This window comes from Bolinopsis microptera, chromosome 13 (assembly GCF_026151205.1).
Source record: "Bolinopsis microptera isolate Bmic1 chromosome 13, MBARI_Bmic_1.0, whole genome shotgun sequence".
Classification (NCBI taxonomy): domain Eukaryota; kingdom Metazoa; phylum Ctenophora; class Tentaculata; order Lobata; family Bolinopsidae; genus Bolinopsis; species Bolinopsis microptera.
Window position 1 is genome coordinate 7,566,701 of NC_087084.1, and position 15,808 is coordinate 7,582,508.

Genomic DNA, 15,808 nt, shown 5'->3' on the forward strand with positions numbered 1-15,808 from the left:
TCTAATCTGCAGGTATATGTCGGTGCTGAGCTCTGTGGAGCTGTCGAGTATGTTGCTGGACAGTCCGTGTACAAGATTGATTGCGGAGGTAAAGTGGGATCAGTTATTCAGATCACCCAGGATGGACAGTACCTGACACTTTGTGAAGTCCAAGTTCTTGGTAAGTCTTTGAAAACTTTTCGATGGAAATTATCTTTGATAGAAGTATGATTTAAAGTTATTCTGAGTAAGCATACGGTTTTCAGTCTGTAAAAATTCAGTTTATCTTTTTTTTAGCCAAATTAGAATTTGTCTCGGCTCTTAATTCCTAACATTATTTGTATCAACCCCTCCATCTCAGCCACGCCAAGTGACGATCTAGGAACTTTCCTTAACGTAGCTGCTGACGGAGTAGCAAGCCAGTCCAACACTGGATGGAACGGAGTTGCTGACCGAGCTATCGATGGCAACATTGCTGGAGACTATTTCGAGTAAGTTAATGTGATCAAACCACACTGGGAGCTATCATTTTGAAAAAGATTTATGTTCAATGGGAAAACTTAATATGATATGTAAATAGAATTTAGACTGATTAAAAGCAGGTATATGCAATATTTTTACAAATGTGCTCAATAAATGCACTTATTTTTCATTAATAACTTATGTTTAATTACCATGTAACTTATCTCCAGTGGTGCTAGTTGCTCTCACACTGGAAACACAGTTGACGGATACTGGAAACTCGACTTTGATGATGCTGTAGCTGTGAAACAAGTCGTCATCTACAACAGAGAGGATTGTTGTGCTGACCGAATCAACGGAGTCAGCGTAAGTTAATTATTTGTTAAATAATTGTATATTATTTGTTGAATAATTGCATAATATTGATTAATTTTACCAACATAATTTGAAAGGAATGACGGCAGGTTTTGCCATACTCTGATCAATTCCAGTTTATTCCGGTTTATCTTCGACCATTCTAAGCTTGCTATTTAAATAAATTTTCTGACTACAAGTCAGGTCTCCTCTGTAAGCTCTTTCAGCTCCATCGCAAAGTTATTTAATCTGGTGGATTCGTGTAGTGTTATCGAGTCTCATGATTTGATAGTTCTTTCATTCAAATTTCTGATTATTTCTGAATAGACTCAGTGAAGACATATTCTAATGGAAATAAATAGCTGAATAACGTATCGAAATTTTTACGTCATACTCATATTCTGAAATAGTATTAATTCAAAGTTATTTAATTCAACACAACATTCCCCACTTCCCCAGGTATTCGCTGGAGACACACTTTGTGGTAAGATTGCCTATGTGGAGGGACAGAAAGCTTACAAAGTTGGTTGTAATAGTGATACAGTGAAAATGTTTGAAAGTGTTACTATTAAAGCAGCACCCAACCAATACTTGACTCTCTGCGAGGTAAGTCATAATTAGCAAGTCATAATTAGCAAGACATAATTAGTCATAATTAGTCATAATTAGTGTTACCATCAAGGCAGCACGTACCTAACCAATACGTCTTGCTTACTTAACTCTTTGTGAGGTAAAAATGTATGCTTTTATAACTATAACTATGCGTATACCTTATCACCATTTATAATAGTTATATCTTTTTAACTAAAAAGTAATGTTTTGATCAATTTTTTCAGACGGTTTATAAATGTTTGTTCATAAGTCTTTATACTTTTATAAATGTAAGTATTTTAACTGTAATATTAACCATTAAATTATAGGTGAAAGTACTGGCAGATCCCCGAGTAGAATCCGGAGATGAACATCTCGCTAACCTTGCCTTCGGTAAACCAACTTCACAGACTTCAACTGGATGGGGAGGTGTCTCTAGCCGTGCTGTTGATGGCAAAGAGGCTGGTAAATGGACTGCGTAAGTAGAGATTAATTGAAATATTGAGTTGCTTAGGTGTATGTAACAAAGTAATGCGAATGATCGATCACATTGATTTTAGTCTCTTCGTTTAGGATTGAAAGGTCAAAGAACATATTATATATAATTTGTATATATATAAGGACACGTTCATTGAAGTTTGAGGATATTGGTAAATTTCTAAAATAGCGTTTTTGACGATAGTGGCTTAATTTTAGCATCTATTAATCTAGCGTGTTCATAAGTTCTGAACATTAGCCACGTGACCCATACTCCCATATGCACTGCTCAGAAATAAAATGTATTGCTTTTAGGCACTATAATGTAAAAAATGTCACATTTTTGTGACATTGTTTACCATAGCTGCCCAATTATCATTCCTTGGTCTGAAATATAGTAGATTAGGTCAATCTAACAATTATGATACAACATTGGTTAAAGGGCACGGATCGAACGGCTTTAAGGCAATATTTCGTAAACTTTGTCACACTCAGAATACGAGACCTCTTTTCTACTGTGAGGTGTCCTCAAAACCCTTTCAACTCATTATTTGATGGTTCTTCTGCCAATCATAGCCCTAGAATATGTTGTTTTGAAAAGTTAGCTAATACATGCACTTGGTTATTCGGAAATGATGTAAATTCTGTCACATTATATGGAATTTGAAATTCTGGGTGAATTTCCGAAATCATTTATATCTGATTTTGGTTTGGAAGGCGGGAAAACTCTATATAAGGACGATACACGGATACAGTTGATTCAAGTATAGGGCACTTGATGTAAAAATCGTCACAAAATGATACGACAACGTAAATAAGTTACATTTTGCGGGAAAACTCTATATAAGGACGATACACGGATACAGTTGATTCAAGTATAGGGCAGTTGATGTAAACATCGTCACAAAATGATAAGACATCATAAATAGGTTAAATTTGGAAACAATGCAATGATTATAGAATGGAATAGTCTGTGATTAACATATTACATACATTATAAAATGTTCTTCCAGAAATTATTGGTTGGTTATTGTTTAGCAAAATAAAACTCAAGTTTAACAATGCTGAGTTTAATTTTACCAAGTTACTGAAATGTGACGAAATTTACTTTTCCTGCCCCAACAGTATAATTTCAATGTGATGAAAAATTGGCATGGGTTTCTATATTTCCTGTATAAATCCATTCTAACTATAATAAGGACTATTGATATGAAAGAAAATCTATCTAAATTTTAAAATGACGTATGTGACGAAATTTACATTTCTTGCCCCTATTTTGAAGAACCATTTACCATACCTCGGTTAAAATTCAATTTTCCTCCAGGAATTATTGGTTGGTTATTGTTCTGCAAATTAGAACTCAAGTTTAACAATGCTGAGTTTAATTTTACTAAGTTACTGAAATGTGACAAAATTCACTTTTCCTGCCCCAACAGTATAGTTTCAATGTGATGAAAAATTGGCATGGGTTTCTACATTTCTTGTATAAATCCATTCTTGCTATAATAAGGGCAGTTGATATGAAAGAAAATCTATCTAACTAATGCTATGGCTAATGTGACGAAATTTACATTTCTTGCCCCTATTTTGAAGAATCATACCTCAATTAGTATATAATGTTACTTTATCACCATCACTATGTCGATAAATTAGTTATTTTGCCAACACGGAGCAAATAAAGTTATAATATTTTTTTTGTGACGAAATTTACAAATTTTTACCCTGTTCAGGTGTTGAAATTTTGCCAATGTTAACATATCACTGCCATATAATAATTTATATGACCGGCGTATGGTTGAAATATTGTTAATTGATCCATAGTACGTAATATAGGGTGTTTAAGTTGGTATACTAATATTTACTCAATTTCACACATGTTGAGATATCATACAAATTTATGTGACTAAATTTACCTATTTCTGCCTTCTGTATTTGTATTTGCCTATAACAATGAAATATGTGAACAATTCCAAACACATTCAGCTCACAAAATAATGCTAGACTATTCGGCATTTCTTGTCAGGATGTCATAAATATCCCTCATATAAATTTCTTAAATGTGTGACGGAGTTTACATGGTGCTACCATTTAACGAAAAAAGTCGCTAAATATGTAGATAATAGTCATATGCAACCATCCTATAAATTTGAAATTCGAAAATTTGGTCAAACACGGCAACAAGGGGTCCATATAAACTCTGTCACATTTTTATAGTGTGACAAAGTTTACAACTCACTGCCGGCCGCATTTAAGCGATATCTTATCGTCTGATAAAGATATCGTTATGCGACAAAGTTTATCTAGAGGATGAAACGATTATCCTAACCATTGAGGGTTTATATAGTTTTATAGTGTGACACATTTTACACCATCGTGCCATTTAGTAGGGTCACTAATATTTACCAATATCCTCAAACTTCAATGAACGTGTCCATAAAGTAATATAAATATTTCCTTCCCAGTGGAAGTTGCACTCACACTAACGGTGCAGGCTCGTGGCAAGTTAATCTTCAGGACAACTACGTGATCAAGAGTGTGTGGATCAAGAACCGAGTAGATTGCTGCAGTAACCGTATTAATGGGGTTCAGGTATGGAATTGTACCGTGATTACACATATCATTATCAGTGCAGTGGCTGTTATTTAATTAAATGAGACTTGTATAATGTATTGCAATAAAAGTGAAACAATTTTGTCATCGATTCATTAAAACTGTATGCGATCAGGCACCAACCTTCCAGTTTTGGCACACGAGAGCTTTTCTTTGAAGAGATTCTCTACCAATCAATAACTTCCCCTAGTTAATTATTAAAATGTTTTTTTCATGTATTTTTTTATAAAATAAAATTATTTAAATTTAACACAACCCTCAGGTATTCGTAGGAGACGCTCTGTGCGGTACTATCGAGTACAACCCAATAAAGTACAGCTACTCAGTTAACTGTGGAGAGAACGGAATTGTTGGATCTTCAGTAAAGGTTATAAACTTATAAAACTTATAAAACTTATAAAGTATAAACCCAACCACTTATCTAACTATCTAACCCTTGGTTTTTATCAAGCCTCTTTTTATTAACCATATATTTTATCAGGTTGTAAACCCAACTACTCATCTCACCCTGTGCGAGGTCAAGGTCTGGGGACCTGCTGATCCTGTTGTTATCGAAGAGACTACTGATGAAGAGGTATGTAGTTTTACAGTGCCTCACTTTACAGGGTGCTACAAGACTCGTGTCCAAATTTTACAAGACTCGAGTCCAAATTTTGAATGGCTCTCAAACTCTAACAAATGAGACGAACAGGTCGATTTTTGTTTTAAATTGTAGATAAGTTATTACATTTTCATGAAATACAAGATTATAATTTCAAATTTGGACCCGGGTCTTGGAACAGCCTATAAGTATTTAAAAGTATATAGTTGTATGTTCAGTATTACATGATTATAAGAAAACACAAATCTTAAGAAAGCAATATATATAAGCATATATAAACGTTAAATACATTCTGTTTTAATTTAACCCTGATCTAAGTGTAGTTCCAAATTCCAATCTTAAAGCAAATTACTTGAAACTTTTTGATAATTGTAACTTCTTGATATTAACCCAACAACTTCTTGATATGAACCCAATTTTACAACAGGTTGTTGGAGACAAGAGTGCAGCTGTAGATGATGCCGTTTCACAGGCCAAGTGCCCGAGTGGAAAGGTGGGAATTTAAATTTAAATTATTTAATTAATTAATTATTTAAAAAATTAATAAATTAAGATATAAATACTCTCCAAATTAATAAATCCATCCCTGATATTTTCCAACCTACACACTCTCCAATTAATTTATCAAAACCAGAATAATATCAAACCTTTGTCATAAGGTTATACTTTTATTAACTTTTATTAACCTTTTTCCCAATTCTTTGACATTTTAACGTTTGGTTTCTATCGAGTCCTTGTTTTAACATTTTTAATAACTCATTATTTTCACCAGGTTGTGTCCTTCTGTGAGGTTGCTACTGGAAATACTGCTGTTAACGCTGACGGTGCTCTTGTAAAGGGTGATGGCGGTGAGATCTGTGTAGCTCACAACGGATGGGGTGGTCAGGGAGTTATTGTAAGTATTTACACTGTTAAATTCATAATTGAATAATTACATATTTGCATAATTACATAATTTAATTATCACACAATAAGTATTGATTCGCTTTTCCGACCAATTATATGCATTGACCCTGAGGCCTGATTTGCAGCATTATAATTCACTAACAAATCTAAAAACAGGCCCGAGCCATCTGCTCAGAACAAGTACAAATAGCAAGCCCTTGCAACGGCCCCAAACTGAACCTGTACAAGAAACTGTACGCTAGAGGTACCGACCCTAGCTTGAAGTGTCCTGCTGGTTATGAAGCTATCATTTGTAATGCTCACTCCTTCTGGTGGAACATGTGAGTGGGCTGTGAATGGTTTTAATTGATCTTTTTGAAAGTTTATAGCTGATAGCAATTGAGCGATTTTGTTAGTAAATAACCTAGCTTTAGTAATTATGTAGTAAATTGAGTAGTGTGATTTTGATAAAACAAACTTCCACTCCTATATGATAACCTAAATTCCACCCTAACCAGGCTGGTAAACAAAGTTGATGCTAAGGGTATCATCTCTAACGACAAGGACTGTGTTGTACCAAGCTGCAACGCCAACAACTGGTGTGATATTACCCTCGTGTGCAAACTCATGGAGGATATGTGAGTTATTCTGCATATTATGTTGTTGTTTATGCGGAACTACAGCTTTAATGTTTGCAAACTCATGGAGGATATGTGAGTTCTTCTGCATATTATGTTGTTGTTTATGTAGAACTACAGCTTTAATCTTTGCAAACTCATGGAGGATATGTGAGTTATTCTGCATATTATGTTGTTGTTTATGCAGAACTACAGCTTTAATGTTTGCAAACTCATGGAAGATATGTGAGTTATTCTGCATATTATGTTGTTGTTTATGCGGAACTACAGCTTTAATGTTTGCAAACTCATGGAGGATATGTGAGTTCTTCTGCATATTATGTTGTTGTTTATGTAGGAATACAGCTTTAATGTTTGCAAACTCGTGGAGAATATGTGAGTTCTTCTGCATATTATAAATCAAGAGGCTTGCATATAATGAACATATTGACATGGGTGCAGAGTTGAGTCTGTACGGAACCTAGTAGTTTCAGTTCCTTGTTTAACTTGCCGTACAGCAAGGACATCCACTACTTTAGCCCGGCGAGGCACATAACTCACTCTACAACTCCATGTCAAATGTTTCATATATACTAGCCAAGTTCACAAGATATATCCTTGTGTTTGAGAAGCGCTCGTTAGAACTGCTTCCTTTCCCTTCAGTATCCCACAGTCTCTCGAGTTTCGTAACTGCCAGAGAACTCTCTTAAACAATTACTAGACCCGGTGATTATAAATCAAGAGGCTTGCATATAATGAACATATTATGTTGTTGCTTATGTAGAACTACTAATGTTTGGAGATTTTTCACCTTGTCTGTAAGACATAGGTGTCGATTGCACTATTTAATCAAATCAAATAACGCTACACAACTTGGTACGTGTAACGTGAGTAGGCCTCAAACTAACTGCTAAACGTTTGAAGGGGAAGTTCTATAATGCCCGTCTTTATGTATTCACCAGCTGCTTTCATTTTCAAGCACAGGTCGCTCTCAAAATTACGATAAGTAGTATCCTTTAACGCTTGAAACCTCCTCAAGCCTCCACTGATTTATTTATCGTTGATATTGTTAGATCGTTCCGTAAAAAAATAAATAATACCCCACTATTGCCACTATTGCCACTATTACCACCACTATTACCGTCGGTTGCCTCGTTTGGCTTGAAGCCGCTCACATTCTCTTTTGTTCAGAGTCGTTGATCTACGGTATTCAACTTTTATTAAAGCTAATAAAACTTACTCTCCCACATCTCGTCTCGACTCTCGTTGAATAATTCAATTTGTTAATGAAATATGTTGCTAAATTCATAAATTCAACATTTTCACAGTTCTTTTCACTCCGCATACTTTTCCCTTCGCATACAATCCTGAATCCACATAGTCACTCGTTTCTCGTGCTCTATGCGGTGTGAACCCTCATTTAGAAGAGGCATTTTCAAGATCCTTCTCTCAGCAAAATATTGCATTTAAATATATAAAATACTATATATTACATTTATGCGTACAAATATGACTAATGAAATATGTTGCTAAATTCATAAATTCAACATTTCCACAGTTCTTTTCACTCCGCATACTTTTCCCTCCGCATACAATCCACATAGTCACTCGTTTCTCGTGCTCTATGCGGTGTGAGCACCCCACATTATATGTGACCAAACCTAATGAGCTGTATAAAACCTGTTGAACCGGTTAAACCTAGATGTGGGGGCAAAGAGAGCACTATATTCAGTGATCGACCGAGTCCTCGGCCTCAGTTTTACCGAGGAATGACGATTTTTCCTCGGCCTCGGTCAGAAGAATGATTCCTCGGTTTGCCTCGGCCTCGGTAAAAAGTCGAGTTGCCATTCCTCGGCCTCGGCAAAATTTGAAGATTTAACCGAGGATTTAACCGAGGACTTTGTACAAATTTTACCATGAAAAAAAATAGCTATAGGCACTTTAAAAATTCGTAATTTTGGAAAATTGGTACGCAACTTTTGTTGAAAGTAAAATAGATTGTTCAAGGTTGAAAACTGTGAAGATTAAAACAATAACTATGTCAATTTTGTACCAAAATTTGTACCAAAATTCCTTGGCTTCGGTTGAAAAAATTAAACCTCGGTTCTCCTCGGCCTCGGTTAAATTACTAATTTACAATATGCCTTCCTCGGCCTCGTTCGCAAATCCTGCCCTCGGTCTATCACTGACTATATTGATTAGGGGCTCACACACGTCCTGTTACCTTTTTATCTTTCTTGTCTGTATTTTTTTAAAGTTTTTGAAAATAAATTTCTTAATTAAACAACTGTTAATATGTATCTATAAAGACGACATAATTGGTGTCGCTGTGTCTTGGTTTAATTAAGAAATTGAGACGTTTTTCTCACGGAATATAATAACTTATTTAATGTTACACTCATTTGCACTTTAGTCTCATGAGTAGCTCAAATTTCATTAAATAACTTTATTAAATACCTTAATACGTTTCATGTGTAAATAGTCTAACGTATAACCCGCAGGGATGCCTACGCAGAAGCAGTGTGCCCAACCTGTGACGGATACAGCTGCGAGGAAAGTTTCGAGTGCCAAATGATAGATGATGATGGAGATGACAGTGACAAGAAGTTCCCCACTTGTGTTGAGAAGCAGACCGGTTGTGATGTCGATAGGTATGTGTTATACACTAAACTAACTAAATACCGACTATAAATCCCAAATAAATTCCCATTTATTAATTAATTAATTAATTAATTAATTAATAATGTGTCCCTACAGATGCGGAGATAACGGTGATTGCGAACCTAAAGGAGCAGATGATTATATCTGTATCTGCAGTGACGGATACGAATTTGATGAGATTGCCGGAACTTGCATGCCAGTACACACTAAATGTAAGCTATTAATTAATTAATTAGTTAATTAATTAGTTAATTAATTAATCATTCAATTAATTAGTTAATTAATTTGTTGTATATTGGCGGTTCAGAGACAGTTACAATTTTAGCATCAGTTATGTTTTCAATGTGAGTACCTTTATCACGTGTTACTTTTGTCACGTGTTACCTTTATCACGTTTTGCTGATCTCTGCCAACTTTCAGACCGAACAGTTTACGGAGATGAAGCTATCGGTGATGATGCTCACAGTTTCGCTACCTGCTCAGAAGGAGAACGAGTTTACAGGTTATTATTCAAAATTTCTTTATTTAAGTAATTACAAACAAAATTATTTTTTGGTTTTCATAGATGTGACGTCATAATATATTACTAGCAGCACAATTTTCTAGATTTGTTGTTTTCTTAAATTGCTGATTATGATGCTGAAAAATTAATACTATTAATAACAATAGTCTTAAATCACTAATTAATAGTTATTATAAATTACCAGGTGCCACACCTTTGGAGCGCCAAGTGCAGCTGATGGAGTCACCATTGCCAACACTAACGGACTGGTACGATGTGAAGCTAGAGCTTCTCATAGCAAGAAGTTCCCTGTCAGGGTAAGTTAGTGTTGATTTATTTATTTGTTTTTATTAATTAAGTTACTTTTATTTATTTATTTATTATTATTAATTAAGTTAGTTGTACTTATTGAAACTATTTTATCGCCAGGCTGTTGGATACTGTGGTGAAGATAACATCTTCACTGACCCATGTACCCAGGAAGACATTCACCAGATCGAATACAGGTACTTACTTTACTTTACTTTACTTTAACAGCTATGTTGAACTGAACACAAATCCCTGAATATTAGCGTAACTTTTAAAACTTAATTTTAGTGTTGATATAAGGTATAGGCGTGTCATTATTTAGAGTAGGGAATTATAATTAATATACTGATAATAACTGAAGGTCACTTATAATAAAAATAGTAACTAATGATAGCTAATACTCTAATAATAACTTATGGTAACTAATGGTAACTAATGCAATGGTAACTAATGGTAACTAATGGTAACTAATGGTAACTCCTCAACAGGATTGATGCTGGCCTTTCTCCCTCAATCAGCTGTCCTGATGGATACTTGATGGAAAGCTGTATCTTCCACAGCCCCTGGACACAGGTAATAAATTGACTCATAAAGACGTAATATATAACGTGACCACGTGTTCACCATGTGTTGACCATGTGTTGACCACGTTTCGCACAAATACAATCTAAAGATAAACCTTACATAAACTTACTGATATTAATTAAATAATTAATTACAACACCTCTATAAGTCTATATATCTGTAACTCATGGTAACTAATGGTAACTAATGGTAACTAATGGTAACTAATGGTAACTATAAATGGTAACTAATGGTAACACCTCTCAGGCTATAGATATATTAATATAATTATATAATTAATTAATTAATTAATTACAACACCTCTCAGGCGCTTACTGATGTAAACAGAGCTCGGATCAACAGTATCGGCGCTGTCGGTATCAACGATGACGGTTCATGCTCCATGACTGATTGTTTGAAGAATCCTCACGGTCACCAATGGTGCAAACTTACTGCTGTCTGCAAAAAACTGACCGGGTAAGAAAACTCTCCTATCAATTCTTAAGTTTAATTTAGTTACAAAGCTAACCTCAAAATAACACGACTTATCAAGCTTCAAAGTTGACATTCAGCTGGATAGTTCTCGATTATTGTAAATGTCACTGAATATTAGTGAAGAATGCAGGCGAAGAAGTAATTTCATAATTATATTTTTCTCATAGCAACTCGAAAGAAAACAGGGTGATCAAGACACCATATTATTAAGTTAACTTATATCTACTTGTTTTCAGTTCCATATTATTAAGTTAACTAATATCTACCTGTTTTCAGTTCTGAGTACATGAAGGCAGCATGCCCAACCTGACACCATATTATCAAGTTAACTAATATCTACCTGTTTTCAGTTCTGAGTACATGAAGGCAGCATGCCCAACCTGTGACGATGTCAGATGTCCAGATGGTCAGGAATGCGGAATGGTAGAAGATCTGCCACTCTGTCTCCCGAGAGTACCTGGAGGTTGCGATGCAGACAAGTGTGGAGAGAACGGTATGTTTTTGGTTTTGGTTCCGGTTTTAGATATTCATTAAATGGTTACAATTTAATCCAACTTAGCTAGGGAATATATGTTTTGCTCTCATAGGACCCATTTCGACTCGAAATGGTGTTTCAAAATCCAAATCCACACTCACCCATTAAGTAATAAGTATCCATAATATTCTGCACCCCTTGAATAAAGTTCTGACAAACCCCACGGCTCTCAGGCGAGTGCAAGGAAGACGGAACCGACTACGAATGCCTCTGTAAGACCGGATACAAGTTCGACAGTGTCACGTGTATCGATATCGACGAGTGTGCTGAGGAACCATGTGGTAACGGGGACTGTACCAACACTGCCGGATCTTACACGTAAGGAAATGCGGTTGAGAGCTGTTGATTGCCTGATTTTTAGAGCTGCCAATTTACCAATTTTACTAATTGTACCACCAGGAATGACACAGCTGATTTTCAGCTATATAACGTTCACTGATCTCGCATTTGATTTTATGACATTTTGTTGTTATAGCCTACATTTCTATTCTTAATATCTGCTATTTCGATTACTATAACTAATATAAATCTGAATTCGCTCGTCAATTATAAAATAATTCTCAGTTGTGACTGCAAGAAGGGATACGAAGCTGTAAAGGGAACATGTGAGGATGTTGACGAGTGTGCTGATAGTCCTTGCTCTGAAACTGAGAGGTGTTCCAACATTGAAGGTGTGTAATAAGAGGGTCATTAGAGGGTGATTAGAGGGTAATTACAGGGTAATAAGAGAGTTATTACAGGGTAATTACAGGGTAATTACAGGGTAATTACAGGGTAATTACAGGGTAATTACAGGGTAATTAGTGTAATAAGTGTAAACTACTAACTAAGTTAATAAAAGCGACAGATGACCAGCTATTTTTGTACACTAAGACACCAGTATTAGAAACCAATTAATATAACAGTCATTTTTGATATTTTCAAGCCCACTTGCTCCAACAAATAAAACATTCAGGAAGCTTCATCTGCGATTGTCTGGATACTTTCATCAGAGTAAAGAAATCTAAGGAATGTGTCTGTGCTGACGGGTTCGAGAACCAGGATGGGTCCTGTGCTGATATTGACGAGTGTGCTTTACCTGATAGCTGTGGAGAAAATGAGGTACGGGGTTTTTCAGACATTGGTCTGTTTTAGTTCATAAAAGTTTTTTTGACTTACGTATATTCAGGTCTCATGATGTAGTTTTTCTACGAAAATTTCAACCGGAACCTTGTGTGTTTACTTACTGTGTGCCCAACCAAATAAATTAAAAGGACGGGGTTACTGTTTGTCTTTGGTGGCGTTCATTTTTGCTATTCAATGTGGACGAGCTCAGTTATTATAGGAGATATTTCGAGTGATTAATACATACGTTAAAAATGGTAACATAAAGAATTGTACCAATTTCATAAATACAAGCTGGATACATGAAAATGGGTTATCAATCGTTAATGAATAATTTGCAATCAACCATTTAATTGTCTTACGGAAGATAATAAATATGCAATAGTTTACCAAACTTATATTACATTGTGTTTCTTAATTTGATTTTGTTATAATATATAATAAATATGTAATAGTTTACCAAACTTATATTACATTGTGTTTCTTAATTTGATTTTGTTAACAAAAAGTTAAATTTACATTACTTCTGCAGGTCTGCACAAACTCAGTCGGAAACTACCAATGTGAATGCAAGGAGGGGACAGAGAAGGGATCTGATGGAGTGTGCAAGGAGTTCCTTCCGCTGGAATGTGATGTTAAGGCAAAGAAGCCAATTGTTAAGGGAATCAAGGGAACCAATGTCAATGTCAAGGTAAGAACTGGCAATTTTTATAGAATCATGCCTTAATAGTGGAATGAAGCATACTTAGAATAGGTTTGATACCTGTAGAAACACTTGATATTTGGTTAACTTTGAAGCCAAAACATTACTTATATTGATGTATATGACAGATTTAACTAACAAACACAACTTCAGTTGGCCGGTGAAGTTAAGAAGACCTTCAAGAAATACGCCACAATCAAGTGGGAAAAGAACAACGAACCCTGGGATCCTAAATCCGACGGCAAATCTAAATTCAACGGATTCACCATCAGGTAACATCTTGTTTCGGTACTCCTTATTTATTATTATCTTATAACTTTATTCAAATCAAAGATAGAACAAATCGTTTGTATTTACAAACGGAATTTAACTATTATCTAAATCAAATTTCTCCATTCTACTTTTTTAAATCGTTCGTGTGAAACATTAAAAGTAGGACTGCAAAGATTACCTTAACTAATCTATTATGATTTTTTAATTATCTTGAATAATCATGAATGACCCTACAAGATTTTCATCATCACCATTTAAACTCTCATCACGCAGGAAGTTTGATGCCGAAGATGCGGGTATTTATGTAGCTTCCATCTACATTGAGAAGGATGGAGAAAGCTTCAAATGTGAGGTCGAGGTCAAGCTTGTCCTTCTAGGTAAGATCAGGCTGTTTTCAAACACAAGGATTTATTTCTTGTCGCAGATTTGCGGATATTTGAATACCGAGGCTTCTCGACTATTTTCAGATTTTTTGCTTTTCTTTAATGATCATTAAGCTATTGATATGTCGTTCAACACTATCAATAGCTTAATAGTTCTCGCTAATATTTGCTATTGGTGGTCCAACACTATATAATCCACTAAACTTGCTTTTTCTGATTCTCATATAAAACAACTTGTTCCTAATTCTATAAAGCAACATTCATTACCAAAAATACATTTCCTCTCTGTAATCAAGGACGGAAAAGATTAAAAAACTTACTTTTTAACATACTTTTTCTTTTTCAGAGGGATCTGTGAAACTGAACATTGCCAATGCTAAACAACTGTCTAAAAAGCAGAAGTCTGGACAACCTCTCACTATCAAGTGTGACGTTGATATTGACAACGTAAGTTTACTGTTTAACGATGTAAAATTGTCAAATGTCTCGACTACTTGGTTATGGTAGATTTTGATATCAACAAAGCCCAATGACTCAATGACAAAACTAATTTTGGAGGCCTAGTTTTTGGAGAGCACGAGTAAGTAAAGTAGGTAAATTGTGAGCCGGCGGTGCTTCGCCGATAGTAATGCAACAGTAAGTGTGATTAGGGTGAGACTCCCAGCATCCTCGTATTTTCGTCATTGGTCGAGGACAAGGAATACACGTCGAGAGGCTTCGTGCAGAGTGCAGACCAGCGTTTAGTTGAATCGCGTATTTGAAATTCGGGTAATGATCATTATACCACGAAAGCTAACATTTTATATATTCTCAGCTGAAACTGAAAGACCCTAAGAGTCCAGATAACATTAACTGGTACAGAGTAACTGATGACGGTGATGAACTTCTTGATGATAGTGATACTATCAGTATCGAACGAGGAAAAGGTTATTTTTTTGGATACTTTATCCTTTAATTATATTATCTTGAATAATAACATTTTGTAAAATATTGTAATGTTAGTCTAAAAATCGATTGCCAAAAGTTAATTTTTTATATATACTGTTTTTATTCTGGGTTTATTCTGACATACCACTCATAATTCAATGCAATAAGTAACTGGAATATCAATCTTTACCTAAATAATTAGTACAATTAATGTAATTATTAGTGTATAAATCTTAACCTGTGTTTATTTCAGGAACCTACCAAATGATCCTCAAGAACCCGAGCCCCGAAGACAGCGGCACCTACAGATGTGAGTTTGATCAACAAGGAGTGGACACATCTACAGACGTCACTATTGAGTTCAAGTAGATTACTCGCAAGATTGCAGGGCACATGTATAAGGACATGTACAGGTTTTTTTATTATGGAAATAGATTTTTATGGAAATGGACTGAACTGATTTTTAAATTTTTAGTAAGTTGATATTTGATTTGCGACTTGACTACGATCTGAAGTGATATTTTTGTTGTACAATTTTTATCACACATGCATTCAAAACATATTGTTTTATTTTTTGTTATGTATAAAAAATAAAAACAAGAAATAACTTAAATTAGAGATTCATCCAATTCATCTGGAAAGCAGAAATATTTGGCCGCCCCAAGAAAGAGGGACACTGTTTATACTTCAAAGTGTAAGCCCGGGAAGGAACACTACCAGAAAAGCAGGAAGGAACACTATTCACTATAATAATAGTATATTATCGAGATGTGTTG

At 35.0% G+C, this 15,808-nt stretch overlaps 1 protein-coding gene across 1 annotated transcript in view; it reads left to right on the forward strand.

Moving 5' to 3' along the window:
* Positions 1–15,590, forward strand: part of LOC134825171 (uncharacterized) — a 41,429-nt gene extending 25,839 nt beyond the window's left edge. Inside the window, exons 37-65 of the mRNA XM_063837321.1 lie at positions 13–160; positions 341–470; positions 672–807; positions 1,255–1,401; positions 1,716–1,864; positions 4,326–4,452; positions 4,736–4,840; positions 4,955–5,047; positions 5,502–5,567; positions 5,847–5,969; positions 6,137–6,300; positions 6,478–6,597; positions 9,078–9,227; positions 9,334–9,449; positions 9,658–9,739; positions 9,945–10,056; positions 10,169–10,245; positions 10,537–10,621; positions 10,941–11,089; positions 11,458–11,600; positions 11,816–11,960; positions 12,207–12,313; positions 12,598–12,743; positions 13,279–13,437; positions 13,603–13,721; positions 13,996–14,099; positions 14,452–14,552; positions 14,920–15,031; positions 15,286–15,590. Of these exons, the coding sequence (XP_063693391.1) occupies positions 13–160; positions 341–470; positions 672–807; positions 1,255–1,401; positions 1,716–1,864; positions 4,326–4,452; positions 4,736–4,840; positions 4,955–5,047; positions 5,502–5,567; positions 5,847–5,969; positions 6,137–6,300; positions 6,478–6,597; positions 9,078–9,227; positions 9,334–9,449; positions 9,658–9,739; positions 9,945–10,056; positions 10,169–10,245; positions 10,537–10,621; positions 10,941–11,089; positions 11,458–11,600; positions 11,816–11,960; positions 12,207–12,313; positions 12,598–12,743; positions 13,279–13,437; positions 13,603–13,721; positions 13,996–14,099; positions 14,452–14,552; positions 14,920–15,031; positions 15,286–15,401 (3,531 nt within the window). The 3' untranslated portion in view covers positions 15,402–15,590. The remainder of the gene's footprint in view (positions 1–12; positions 161–340; positions 471–671; positions 808–1,254; positions 1,402–1,715; positions 1,865–4,325; positions 4,453–4,735; positions 4,841–4,954; positions 5,048–5,501; positions 5,568–5,846; positions 5,970–6,136; positions 6,301–6,477; positions 6,598–9,077; positions 9,228–9,333; positions 9,450–9,657; positions 9,740–9,944; positions 10,057–10,168; positions 10,246–10,536; positions 10,622–10,940; positions 11,090–11,457; positions 11,601–11,815; positions 11,961–12,206; positions 12,314–12,597; positions 12,744–13,278; positions 13,438–13,602; positions 13,722–13,995; positions 14,100–14,451; positions 14,553–14,919; positions 15,032–15,285) is intronic.
* Positions 15,591–15,808: the final 218 nt, after the last annotated feature.